The 14,360-nt window shown below is 52.7% G+C and overlaps 1 protein-coding gene across 3 annotated transcripts in view; it reads right to left on the reverse strand.

The window, feature by feature from the left end:
* Positions 1–3,406: 3,406 nt before the first annotated feature.
* The window catches only part of SMARCC1 (SWI/SNF related, matrix associated, actin dependent regulator of chromatin subfamily c member 1), a 94,322-nt gene continuing 83,368 nt past the window's right edge, over positions 3,407–14,360 (reverse strand). For all 3 annotated transcript variants that reach the window (XM_054818352.1, XM_054818351.1, XM_054818353.1), the window contains 2 exons: positions 7,007–7,183; positions 3,407–5,440 (listed from right to left, as the gene is read on the reverse strand). In XM_054818352.1, the coding sequence (XP_054674327.1) occupies positions 5,355–5,440; positions 7,007–7,183 (263 nt within the window). In that variant the 3' untranslated portion in view covers positions 3,407–5,354. The remainder of the gene's footprint in view (positions 5,441–7,006; positions 7,184–14,360) is intronic.

Genomic DNA, 14,360 nt, shown 5'->3' on the forward strand with positions numbered 1-14,360 from the left:
GCTCTGGGGAGAAGAACCGGCGGAGAGCGGCGTCCCAAGGACCGAGCATCGCTGCGTCCCGAGGAAGGAGCGCAGCGCCCATCAGTTGTGTTCAACACCTTTTGCGTTTGCAAACGTTCAGAGTCTGCGAGGAGCGACAAATAAAACCGTCGTGGACCGGGGTAAGCCAGCTGCAAGCAGCGGCACCTTCTCCACCGCTCCTTCCCAGCTCAAGGAACCGGTTCAATACTTGCAAAGCGGGCACTAAATGCACTTCAGAAACGCTTTTCATCTTCAAGGTTTTGCTTTTATTACTGCTGAAAACCAGGACGAGTCAAAGCGGCTATTTCACAGCTAAGGACAAGGAGCGAAGACACCACCTCACCCAAAGGAAAAGGAAGGGGGAAAAAAAAAGCTGAGGAGGGCAGAAGAGCTGAACCCCGGCGGTGCACGGAGCGGTGAACGCACACCTTAACCGTGACCTGTGGCGAGAGGGATGGTTAACGAGCTCCAAGACGCGGGCTCTGTTTCATTTGGAAGGGGAAAGCCAAAATTATAGCAGCAGGGAACCAGGAATCGGCTCTGCGCTGAGCATCCCCCAAGGGCAGAGCCTGTCCCTGCTTCAACGGCTCTTCCGTAAGGTCCTGGTCCCCAGCGCTGGGAAGGAACAAGGGATTTCCATGCAATGGAGCCTGCAGGGATCCGGTGGCTCTTCCGACAGCCCGTGGCCAAGCGCTTGGCAAGGAGACGGCCCTCGGGGTCCCCGGCTGGGACTGGGCTGAACCTGCGTGGTGGAAGGGGCCGGTCCGGGTCGTTGGCCGGCGGCTCAGCCGCTGCTCCAGCACGCCAGGCGCCCCAGCTCCGCTCCTCCCCCCCGCTCTCGCTCGGCTCAGCAACGCGGACCCGGGTTGGCAACCTCGGCGCCGAGCCGGGGTCACAGCAGCATCGCCGAGCACCCCAGCGCTAGGAACCTGGGAGCCTGCTAGGAGTTTTGATAGCCACGTCAGCTCGGAAGGAGAGAAAACGAGGGATTTTAGGAAAATAATCCCAATTCATCAGCTTCTCGATGCAGCCTCCATGTGACACCGCGCCGCCCGAGAGCTCCCAGGGCTGCTGACACAGGTCCCTGCGCCGTGACCCGCGGCAGCGGCGGGAGGTCCCGATGAAAGGGGAAATTCCCCGGCGGGCAGCACAGGCAGCCGGGGGGAGACGGCGCAGACAAAGAGCAACGCTGTTCCTAGAGAGCCGGGCAAGGGAGCGGCTCCGGCACGGCCGAGCCGTTGGCAGGTCACTCGGATCCGCGCTGCCACCGATTCTCTGGGGCAATTCCTACCGGGATTTGGGGGATTAGTCCCTGGGATGGGCGCCGGGGTCTGGCACTGCCCGCCGGGGTAACCCCCGCCACATCGTACGCGGTGCCACGAAACCTGCAGAGCGTGAAACGGAGTTTCCAGCCTCGCCAAATCCTTCCTCTTAAAGTTTCTCACGAGAAAAAGCACAGGAATTGAAACAACGGCGGCAGAGGACAACGCGCGCTCGCGTATTTAAGCACGCCAAACTCTTTAGACGTCCCAACCAATTTTTGGCTTTAAGTCAGAGAAGAAAAATAAAACCGCAACTTTTTAGGAGCCGCATGGTGGAGCTGGTATCGCCGCCGGGACACAGCCGCAACGGGGAGCTTGGGGACGCCGTCAGGAGCGGAGAGGAGGGCAGGCAGGGGTGGGAACGCCTGGTCCTGCTCCTCTGCCCCATCGCTCCTCCTGCCAAGGCAACAGCGCGAAGGAGAGAAACCTGCACATCGTCCCCGGCCCCGGGAAATCCTCCAGGTGAAGATCCACCCCCCGCAGCGTGTGGGAGCAGGGGACAGCGGGCAGAGGGCTCAGCAGCAGAACAGCTTCCATTTACCCTCATGACATCTCGGTCTCCAACGACACCAAGCGGGTTTAGAGCCCTGTCCTAAACCTGCCTGCAGGCTTATCGTGTCATTACGGAGCTGCGAAGAGGAACGGATTTGCTCGCTCGAACCCAGCCCGCTCCGCGCCCCAGCACCCCGGGTGGCCCCAGCCCTTTGGTACTCGCTCCCACCCCATCGCTGGGGCCAGCTGTGGGGGTCCAACACCCACACGGCACAAGCGTGGTCCCAAACCGCAGCTAGACCTCCGCTCGCTTTTAATTACTGTCCAGACAACGGCCCGGCCTCAGTCGTCTTAGAATCACAGAATTGTTTGGGTGGGAAGGGACCCTTCAAGGTCATCTAGTCCAACCCCCCCTGCAACGAGCAGGGCCATCTTCAACGAGACCAGGTTGATCCAGATCATCAACCAGATCATCTTCTGTGACTGCAAGGAGTTAAAGGTCCATAAGTAGAAAAAAACTACTCAAGAATGGACTCAATGACCTATCATATTCTTCACGTTCCTTAGGCAAAGGACGTTCCAAGATGAGAGGAGGAAAAATGACCATCGCCAACGGTGCCGCAGGAGGAGAGGGGTGCAATCGCAAGGGACGAGCCTTGCTGAAGGCATCTGGAGCGGAAAGAGCTCCTTACCTTTCCTGCCTGGCCCCAAGCAGGAGGAGCGCTACGGAGCCAACCACGACAGCACTCAGCAGAAGACCCCGGCCCCAGGGACCTCCCACGCCAGCGAGAGAGGAATCCCCAGTCGGGGATGGGGATTTCGTGGGGTGTCCTGGGCCTGGGCACATCTCCACCCCCGTGCTATTCCTCCTTCAGGGGGCTGGGGACCGCGGGCATTACGCCCCTAGGATGCCCGGGAAGAAGTGCCCTTAGCACGCTGCTTCAGAGGAAAAAGCCCTGACTTGGTGAAGTACCAGGAGAATTTAGAATATAATCCAGATTGGATTCCCCGTTTCGGTTTAATCAAAAAGGCAAAACTAGGCTGGCAGCCTCCGGAGCCCTGCGGGAGAGGACAAAAGAATCTGAATTAAACAATTAACGGCAAAGCTGGTTTGGGAATAGAGGAACAGCAGGACCCTGCTAGGTCAGCGCGCCCAGTCCTCCTCTATTAAAATCTGCCACTTCAGAGCGCTGCTTTCCAGTGTGCGATTCAGCCGGGAACGCGAGCCTGAGCACTCGTCCAAGATAGCGCGGCGAGTCAGGGGGAAAGCAGGAATCAAACAGAAATAATCCTACTGGGCCCCAAACGCTGTTTTACTTCGTCCACGTTCATTAGGCTTTTTAAATCTGAAATACCGTTTTCCAAAGCGCACTGTGAAGGGCCTTCGCCTTCTGCGTTACTTTGGTGGCTCCCACCTTGCCGGGTAACAAGCTCGGGCTTTGTATTTACTGCGTTGTAGTTAAGACGCAGCCCCAAAATAGCCCCGTATCGTACGAACGGTTCTCAGCTCATCCACAACGCGCACGGAGGGAAAGGAGACTCCAGACAAAAGCGGCACAAGCTTTGTACAAAAACCACTTTTTTTTTTTTTTATTTCACAAAATTGGGTGGCTGTGTTGCAGGAATAAAACCGGCCCTATACATAGGATCAGATGAAAAAGTCAGCACATGTATTATTTATACAGAAACACGACAGTGTCAAGAATTCAGGTACTCTGTAGGATCAGCGCTAGTACAGTAAAAAATAGTCTCCATCTGGATCCTTTATATTTGAAGTTGATCACGCTAAAAACAACCTGAGGTTATTCTAAACTGGACTACGGTCTGAACCAGAAAATCCCATGCTCACCCCAAAAACCCTGGAGGGAAAGGTACCGATGGGGACGAATTTCCTTTGTGGAGGTGGAAGGCAGGCAGGCCCCGACCGTTCTCTGCTAGGCACTGTGGGTTCTCAGAGCTCGGCGGTGGAAAGCGTCGTTCCTACACGTGGGAGGTAACGAGGCTGCGGACGATCGTCTGAGCGCGCAGCGGATGTGCAGGCAGCCCAGGAACGGTTACTCCACACTCACGCGCTCTCGGGACCTGGGAAGTTCAACCGTTAACATCGATGGGTCGATCGCCCGAGCGCTCTTCAAAGCGAATCCTTCGTAGGGCAGGGGCGGCTCCGTAGGTTTCAGATTATTTGGGAGATCTCTCTCTGGTCGAGCCTTAGACCACCGCCTTGCGCCCGGTCGCTGAAAGCCACCCTTTAAACGGGCGAGCAGTCTTTAGACCTCTGGCAAGGAAACCCGTCAAACGCTCTTATGCCGGGAAGAGGGCAGAGAACCCGAACCGCAGGCCGCAAAGGATTGTTTTGCGGTCACTAACGAGGAGCAAACAAGCAGTTTTGGCGGGCAGGAGGTCTGCATCAGCAGTGCTGCGCCGGCGGTCTCGCTCAACGAGCGCTCCTGGCTTTGCCGGCTGAAGCTGCTCCCTCACCCGCGACCCCACGGAAGGTCAGCAAGCGGAAGGTGACGTCCGAGTTGTCCCGAAGACGCGTACCACGGTCGCCGGCTCTGCCCACCTCGGCTGTCCGCAGGAGGTAGTTCTGGCATTCGCACCCCAGCCATCCCAACCCAATCCCGTATGCTAGCACTTCTTCGCTATCTACTTTTTTTTTTTTTGTTTTGTTCATTTTAAAAAGTAAAAAGTATATGCTCCAAAAAGAGGGACTAAAAATCATGGGTTTATTCCTCAGTTGGCTACTGTACCAATCTACTCAGAGGGAAGGCTCAACTACCACCTTCAAAGGCAAAAGAAAGGTAAAAACTGGAGCAAGAAAACTCCTACCATCGAGTGGTTTTATTCCAAATGATTCACTCCTAGCTTGATTCGCACTGGATCAATATTTTCTTTAATAAGTTAGCGAGGCAGCCCCGGGACTCGGCTACTGTCCTTAATGATCGGATATCTGTAACGAACGCGGCTGGCATTCCTGCACCTTCTGTGCTACAGCACGCCCTTGTTTTCCTTCTCTGCTCAAAACGCTGGTTTGGCATCCGATCTTGATGCTTTGCTCTACCTGGAGAGCCCAAAACATTAAATCCCAGGCGGAGTGGGCACGTGCTACATCCTAAAGCTCAGTTAATGCCTCCACCTTAAAAGTTTGGGGGTTTTATTTTTTTTTTTTTAACCCTCCCCAGGAGAAGCCAAAGCTCAAAACACCAAGACGAAGGAAACCAGAGGCAAGCAGACCGAAGCGGAAAGGACTTCCCACCAGCAACACGGGAGGCGCTACCGGCATCTTTGATCCCAGCTTTCCCGAAGGAACGCCAAGTACTGCCAAGGTTACGAGCGGCGGGGAGAGGGGAGGGGAGGAAAAGATGCTGTGTACGTGTGCTTGTGTATGTATAGGCACACACACCCGACCGGGGCAGACCAACGGGAGGTGAAAACCCCCCCGAGGGAACAGAAGGTAACTGAGGAATTCATTTTTGGTCACCACTATGTTGCTGTAGAAGTTCCTTTGTCCGTGGCTGCTTAAGGAGCGGCTGAGGCCGGGGGGGCTCCTGCCGGAGGTGGGGTCACCCCTTCCGCTGGCGGAGGCGGCTGTGCGGGAGGGGGATCTGCAACGAGAGCAGAGGAACAGTGAGCAGGACACCGGGAGCGGCTGGACACGGAGAAGGAACCCGACGTGAACGCCCAGACGTCCGTACGCCACGGGAGACGCGGCTGTCCGAGGAGAAAGCAGGAAGAAGCGGCCCCAGAAACGGCCACGACTGCGGCTTCTCCATCTGTTCAGCTTCACGTGAAGCTCCACCGCACGTCTTACTGTGCTTTTCGACCACGGGCTCTCACAGAGGGAAAACAATGCCATATTTTACAGAAAAGGTGACAGGCATGCAGCTCAGTAGCTCGCAAAGTTCACGTCAAGCAACTTTCAGAGCTGGAATTAGCACTTCTCATCTCCCAGCTCTGCGCTCCAGCCTTTAGATTACAGCTCTCTCCTATTTAAACAGCCGGAACAATACACTCTATATAAACAGAGCCTGCACTTAAGCTCTGAGCAGCGTATGTAGGTTAAAGTAGAGGAATCCACAGATGCAGCAAGTAGGAAGAAAGAAACGGAGAATACAAAAGGCCAGCTTTCATGCGCGGAGAGGAGATGCTAATGGAACATGACTGACTTGTTTAGTAGGGAAGAAAAAAAAAGAAGAAATTAAGATCAGGGAAGAGAGCAAGCAGGAATACAACCTGACATAAGATATTCCCAGTGGTAGAGGCTCAGAAAAAGGGAAAACTAAGGAAAGCCAGAGCACCAGAAGAATAAGGAGCAAATGTCTGAACAAAAATAGCATCAGAACGAAAGAATTTCATGCTCATGCTGGTTAACACGGATGAGTCGGTATTCCTCAGCAACTCCCTTCAGCCAAAGCCAAAACGGGATGGCTTTTCCCAACTATTTTTTGGGAGAGGTACTACAAGCGGTCACAATTCCTGCCTGCGTGCCGACAGTTACGCTGAACGTTTTGGGCACCTTGTCCCAGGCTGCACCTAACGCAGCCACGTGTCGAGGAACTCACGACGGAGCATCCCGCACCGGCCACGCCAGCTTTGGCCACGTCCTCGCCCTCCTCCAACTAACACCCACGCAGCGGCTACTCACTGCGGCTGCTTTTTTTGGCTGGCATAAAATCAACTTCATTTTCAGCGGTGTAGGTATTTATACCACGTAAGGAACGCTCCCAATGTACCTTTTGCTTCTCCCTAATCAGGACTCCCTCTCTTTAATTTCATGGTGCTAGGTTTTCAGTACGGTATTGTTGAACTGAATTATATTCCGGCCTCCGCCACTTAAGGATTTAGCTACAGTTAATTCCCAAACCTCTCCTGTGCATTCTTTTAAGTCAAGAGAAGTTTTTGATGATGACCGCAGAGCCTTAGCGTCACTATAAATAAAAGAAGGGATGTTATAAATAAAATAAAGGACTATGGAGTATGTTTGGATGCCTAGAGGGGAGACAAGCACTTAAAGCTTCAAGCACACCTCTGGCTGCCAGCGCGCACGGAGCCCGTCACTCCTGCAGCAGATAAAGGGCTTTCAGCCACAACGCCTCTTCCAGCAACAAGGCAAGCGACAGAAAAGCCACCCCAGGTACCTTCACCAGGGTTTCCGCTGGAGATCCACTTACACATGCCGTTTGGAGCTGCTAGAGGAACACGAGGTCCAATTAGATTTCCTGACATGGGTGACATGCCAGGCGGGGGGGGACCGCTGCCGGCGGGATGGATGTTGGCTGAGACGCTCGGCATCATCCGGCCGGGCATGGGCTGTCCGGGTAGCATCGAACCGGGCCCCGGCATCTGACCTGCAAGAGCAGCAAAGAGACACGATCGTGAGACTCGCGTGAAACACGGAAGCCATCAGAAGAGAAAAACAAAGTCTAGTTGTTCTCCGAGCGGGGAGAAAATAGTCTTGTGCAGGAGAGCCAACTCCATACGTGCTCCAAAGACCAAAGGAAACGCCGTTTCATCCCCACCACGTCACCGCTCTCCCTTCAGGAAGAGCCACGGGGCGCTTGTCATCTCTCGAAAACATCAGCGCAAGCAGCAAGCGGAAGGTAACGCTCGCACTCAAAAGCCAACAGTTGAAGTGAACCCCCACTAAAGAGGCGTTTGAGAATAAGCTAAATGAAGGCGCGGGCAACAAATTGCGCTGGAATAACGAGGCATCAAAGTAAAAGCACTTGAAAAAGAGCAGCCACAAAGCCTAATGGATTAATTTAACGGGAGAACTCAAATCATACAGTTAAAAACTGGACTGCAAAGACATTTCCACTATAAAAAACCCCTATTCTGATGTGCGGGAGGGTTCCAGTAAGTCCTCCTCGTGTATCGGCTCTGTAAGAGACCTTGAGGTTTCAGGTGCATAAAGGAACTGTTGGAATCGCCCAGTTTCGGACACCTACAACTTGCTGATTGATGCTTTAAAACCTCATTTGAAGAGATTATTTTGCATAATCCAATTACATTTACTTTTACACACTTACATAAAGGTACAGTATTTTAGCTAGAAAAGCAGCTATTAGGCACGGATTGTAAAGGCTTCCTTCAGAAGAGCTCATTTGACCCAAACCCCAGGCAATTAGGTGAAATAAAGTGTGATGACAGAACCCTCAAACAAAAAAACAACCCAAAAAAAGGCTCTGAACGTGCATAAAAAGCATCACAACCACGCCGGTGGACAAAGCCAAGAAAGTGGGAGTTCTGGATTTGGGACCAAGTCAATACTTGGGCACAAACGCTATGAACTCTTACTCACGCTCAGCTTCGGAACAAGAGCTCTGAGTAGTGTTTTATTGGTACCTGTAGCTTCCATTTTCTAGGGTGTCAGGAAATCGCAGCGGCTCACAAGCTGTTGCCTGAACCAGCAGGTTACAGCTCTCAGCGAGCATCCTCCGCTCGGGTGGGACCCCCCCGGGAAGTTCATACAGCCACAGCGGGCAGGAGACAGAGCTTAGTCGAAGAGGAACGCTGGGCTGGGCTGTGCCTCAACGCAATTTAGGGCAATTTAGGCTATTTATGACCTAGAAGACCAACGATCTGCACTGTAAAATAACCCTCGTGACCAAAAGCAAACCCTGCTCTTTGGGAACGGTCACTACTCAATGCCTGTACAGACACCCCTGCCCAAGGACCTCGGCTCTCAGAGGGGAAGCCCACCAGCCGTCCCAAATCCTTCTCCATCGCTGCCCTTCTGCAGAAAGCTCAGGGGAACACTGAAGAGCGCTCCAAGCACGCAGGAATAACTACTAAACAACTGTTCTCGAAAACACCACCAAAGAGATGAACTCGCTCCACTTCCTCGGTGCTTGGTGCCACGTCCCTCGAGAAGGTGCACGTCTTGGATATCTAAAGCACTTGGTGGCTTGTCTCGCCCTTGGTTGCGGGTCTCTGCCTATAGTTCCTCGGTACTTTAAACCGGCAAGGTGCTCTTTGAGAAAGACAGGCTATCCTCCCAAAAAGGCAGGATGACAGCCTAAGGGAGTACTTGCTTCTGAAACCAGAGCCACCAACAGTCCCAGTGCAAGAGAATCCAACACACCACAGCCCACTGGCTTCACACAGTCCTGGGGATCCGTGGCAGAGGGGCTGAACCACCTTAAATTCACAGGGACTCTGAAGCACCAAACCATGAAAACAAAATACTGGAGCTCCTGGTCATGCAAGCAAGAGGTCCATGTGCCAGCCCGACGCTGCTTGGTCACAGGAGCAAGACTAGCGTATCTGCAAGCAGCAGATATGGAGCTCTACAGAATCCATCAGATTTCTCAACCATTAACAAGGGAGAAGAACGCTGTAAACTCATCCCTGGACACACTCCATTGCGGATCAGCAGCCTGCAGCGCACATCGTGGCACTTCCATCACTATGCATTAAAGAGCAGCAGATGCCAAACAGAAAAGCCTCTAATCCCCTCCTTTGTCCCCAGGATAAAATATTTTCTGCTCTGGTGATGGTGAAGGCGTTTTGAAGAAGGCCCTTGGAATCCTGAACATCCTAAAGGAGGGACAACACATGGGACTTTTCCTAAAATTATGTGGCATGCCTTTGTGGCTAACTCAGGGTGACCAAGTCCCATACACAAGAGCCCCAGCGTCTAGTTTCCCTTTTCATAGAATCATTTTGGTTGGAAAAGACCTTTAAGATCATCAAAAGCCCAACCGCTTTGCAGGCAAGTTCAGCTGGACGTTCCTCCACGTGGCCCATTCACCTTGCCCTCCTCAGCAGCAGGCTGCAAGAGGACTGAAGCGTTATCTCTGTCACAGAACAGCTCGGGTTGGAAGGGACCTCGGGAGGTCTCTGATCCAACCTCCTCCCAAAGCAGGGTCAGCTCTGAGGTCAGATGGGATTGCTCAAGGCTTTGTCAAGACCTGACCAATCTCTAGAAGCACCAGGAATGGAGACAGCATCACCTCTCTGTACAACCTCTTTCAGTGCTGGACCTCCTTACATCCAGTTGAAACCTCTCGTTATTCCAGCTTATGTCTCTCTCCCAGCACGCATCAATGAAGAGTCCCATCTTCGTCAAGACCTCCTCAGAGGTATCGTAAGGCTCCTGGTAGGTCCCTCCAAAGCCTCCTCTCCAGGCTGAACAAGCCTCTCCATGGGGAAAGTGCTCAGGCCCTTGGACCACCTCTGCTGAACCCACTCCAGTTTATCGATGCCTTTCTCGTACCGAGGGACCCAGTCCTCCAGATGTGGTCTGACAACTGCTGAGCAGGAGGAGGAGAATCGCATCCCTCAATCTGCCACCCGTGCTGTTCATACGGCCTGGGATACTGCCGGTCTCCATCGGCTCACGCTCGGCTTGCTGCCCACCGGCACCCACAGGGGCTTTTCCGCAGAGCTGCTGCTCGGGGTCAGTCCTCCCGGGTACGGGACTCCGCATTTGTCCCTGCTGGGTTTCACAAGGCTTCCGCCAACCCGTTCCTCCCGAACGGCAGCCCTGCCCTCAAGCGTCTCAACGGATAATACACAGATAACTGAAGATTTAAGCAGATGCGGCATGAATTTACTGCTGCTGGCGTCCGCGCATCTGTTTTGGTCCGGCTTCCTCCGAGATGAGGAGTGGGCAGAAAGGGCACGGCAGGCAACGCGAGAACGCTGTCACCGAAAGCAACAGCCAGGCACGGACTTAAAGACGTGGTAATCCATTAGCGTTAGAAGTGGGTCAAGGGCTACAGGATCAGCGCCGTCGAGAGACAAAACGCCGCCGGGTTTGCAAACGGCCCAAAATCGCCCATTTGCAGACTCTCTGTAATCGGTTCTGCACTAACACTGAGCTTCCAGGAAACTTCAGCTCGGAGCTTCAAACACGAGCGTAGCAGGTAGACAAGCAGCTCTTCTCCATCCCGCACGGCAGAAACCAGCCTGGGGTACGCACGAACTCAGCCTGAGCAGATCGGCTCCGAAGCACGCAGCCTGTCGGAGCACGCGCCTGCGCGAGGGCAGCTGGTCAAGCTCCGGAAGTCGGGATTTTCCCCGATTTGCATGAGACAGATGTGGGAACTTCTGACATGCCCAATGTTACGTGACGACCTGTGGCACTACAATCACAGCAGCTTGAATTTCAGTTGCCGGAAGTTCTGGGTGAAATATTAAAAAAAAAAAAAAAAAGATAAAAAAATAATCCTGTATCACAAGCAACGTCAATCGACGCAGAAGAAGAGGGGGCTGATCTGGCCACGTCAGTAACCGATGCCCAACAAGCCTGTTCACTTATGAAATGTCCTTACAACTCCTAACCCAAAATAGTTACTTCTGCTCCACTTCCCTACGCGAGAAGTCCTCCAAGAGTAGCTTGGATCTTCAGCAGCCTCTTTTCAAGCACAGTCGATCCTTAGAGCCCAGAACAGAGGAACGCTGCGGGCTGGTTTTGTTTCACAGGCAAGGAGGGAATTTGAGCACCTGCCTCACTGTACGGACGTTCCTGGTCAGTCTGAAGTCTTCTAGCGGACTCAAATTCATATTTAATAGAGAAATTAAATTCTCATATTTAATAGAGAAATTAAATTCGGGCTCAGTGCAGAGACTCAGGCGTACAACTACTGCCCACCAGGGTACTTAGGAGAAAGTCTGTATGGGAAAAGGGATGGCAGCTTACTCCGTGTCCAAGATCAGAAGAGGTACGGGAAAAGCAAACAGGCAGCCTTTATGTCCTTGAATATAGAGTTCAAAGTGGCCATCGAAATTCTTAAAAACCTGCCTTCCCAGAATTTAGTTACAGCGTGGAACTAGCAGATTGGCAGCGGGTGGGTCTACTGGTGGCTACGAACGCACCAGTTCAAAGCAGCCCCTAAGCACCGAGCGTCAAAACGCTCAAGGATGACGACTACCACAGGCTTGGTCTGCATTTACCCCGTTTCTTGGGGTCTTCGCGAAGCATTTGGCATCTATGACAGTGGTGTGAACCTCTGGGCTCACCCAGCATACAACACTCACAACCTACTCGTGAAAAGTCAAGTTTGCTGGAAAACAGAGCAATGGAGCTGGCAAACCAAGCTTTAACATCGGAAACTGTGTCCGGATCTAGATTAGCTCACACAAACGAGATGAGCGCTGCTTCATCGTACGTCCCCATCCTCGCACTCCTCCCACGCTGTGACTCCGGCGTTGTACTCTGAAAGGGTACCGCACAACAACCGCAGCCACTTGGTGCATCGAGACAACATTATTATGCTGTTAAGAACTCTGCTTTGAGCAGATCTTTTATTTTTAATGAACTCCTACATTTTCAACACACACGCACACACGCAAGAAACAATTGCAGCTACAAACACGCAGAGGCAAAGGCAGACTCGCAGAAGCAGAAACAGGGCAACTCAAGCTGCTGGGGGCAGAAGGGTGGCAGGGGCCTCACCCAAACAAGAAACTGGAGATAAAACATGGCCCAAGGACGCAGAGGGCTTCGGAGCAAAAGGACAAGACGTTCACAGTCACGAGGGGTGTTATTCACTGGCACAATGAAGGTTGACTCGACAGCAGGTCGAGGGAGGGGATTCTGCCCCTCTGCTCCGCTCTGGGGAGACCCCCCTGCAGTGCTGCGTCCAGCTCGGGGGTCCCCAGCACAAGAAGGACACGGAGCTGTTGGGGCGAGTCCAGAGGAGGCCACGGAGATGCTGCGAGGGCTGGAGCACCTCTGCTCTGGAGACCTCAGGCTGAGAGAGTTGGGCTGGTTCAGCCTGGAGAAGAGAAGGCTGCGGGGAGACCTTAGAGCCCCTTCCAGTCCCTGCAGGGGCTCCAGGAAAGCTGGAGAGGGGCTGGTGCCAAGGGCAGGGAGTGCCAGGCCAAGGGGAATGGCCTGAAGCTGCAGGAGGGGAGATGGAGATGGGATGGGAGGCAGAAATCCTTCCCTGTGAGGGTGCTGAGGCCCTGGCCCAGGGTGCCCAGAGAAGCTGTGGCTGCCCCTGGCTCCCTGGCAGGGTTCAAGGCCAGGTTCAAGGAGCCGTGACTGCGGGGAAGTGTAGGACCTGGCGACTGTCACAGGCTGTCAAACCTGCAGTAAAGCAAAGATTCAGGGACTATGTTTTATATTCAAATCAACCACAGTCAAGCTAAAATCACCACTAAACAGAAATTACATCAACTTTAAAAAAAAAAAAGTTGTTTCTTCATAAATTCAAAGTGTGTCATGACTCCAAATCTCGTAACGATGCTTGTTGGGAAGCACTGTCCTACCTGAATCGAGGAACCTGTAGAGCTTTTTCCTCTCTTAAATCTTGGAGATTTAAAAATAAGTGGCACTGCAGTTTCTTCTGAAGACGCCCATAAGCTGAGAAGCTCCTCTGTGCTGGAGGACAGGGCTGGCTGTCCATTTTTTCCCCTTTCTGATGATGCGGTATGCAAAAAATTTATCTTAAAAGTAGCTTAAGGTACTTGCAGAGGAACAATCCTATCACATACCAGAACTCCAAAATGCTGAAGTTGAGTAGTAATCAAACAATACCCAACCAAACTGGGATTAAGCAAGGGGAAATGCTACTGCCGCTACGGCAAAAATGAATTCCTATTTCTATAGAGATCATACTTTTTTTTTTTCATTTTACAAGAGATGCCGCTTCAAGACAGCGGCTCAAGCATAAAATGTGGAATTGTGACCTACATAAGGGGCAGAGCTTAAAAACAGCTGGCGCGGTAAGAGATAAAGCCAAAAGGTTCAATAAAACGAGATTTAGCAGACTAAAAAAAAAAAAAGCCCCTTTACACGTTAGAGACCGTAGACATTTTCTGATGCGTGCTCTGAAGCATTCCGCTATTAGCAAACTGCCAACTGCAGATTCACGTTACAGTGAAACGGATGAGGAACAGTTTTTAAAGGATCTCCAAGGTATTTATCTCTATTAAATAAGCCTCTACCTCTATTAAATCAGCTACTTGAGGGGCACTGGAGTGGGAAACAGTTTTAGCGGTTTTGTTTCACTGTAGCAGCCGACGGAGCATGATGCACAAAGCTCGGAGCCGATTCCAATCCTCCTGTACACCCCTCTCTATTTACCATTCAACGAGAAAATCTGCAAACGCAGCCGGTCCTACGTGAAGGGAGTCTCCTTTGGCGGCCGGGATTTCGGAGAGGGGCAAAGCAGGCCGCACTCCGACATTCCTCTGATCTGCGTAGGGGACGTGCCTTGCCGAAATCTCGCTCTCCTACTGCTGACTGGTTTCACATCCCGATACGGGAAGAAGCAGAGAACCGCCCCAGGGAACGCCCGCTAGCTGCACGGCCGAGCAGCTCCGCAGCACTGCGAGACGTGCTCCTTCCCACCGGGAACGGTTTTCAGAAGACCTGGAAATCCGTACTTCTAACCAACCTCCCAGACACGTCCTTTCCTTCGGCACGTCCTCTCCCCGCACGCACTGCGGCAGACAGTCCCATAGCCAAGAACTGTGAATAATTAACCACAATAACTCATTTAGCATGGCGTCTCGGGGGAGAGGCAGAATTTCCACTTCACTTGCATTTCTGTCACTCCCCTCTGGCGTGAT

This window comes from Grus americana, chromosome 2 (assembly GCF_028858705.1).
Source record: "Grus americana isolate bGruAme1 chromosome 2, bGruAme1.mat, whole genome shotgun sequence".
Classification (NCBI taxonomy): domain Eukaryota; kingdom Metazoa; phylum Chordata; class Aves; order Gruiformes; family Gruidae; genus Grus; species Grus americana.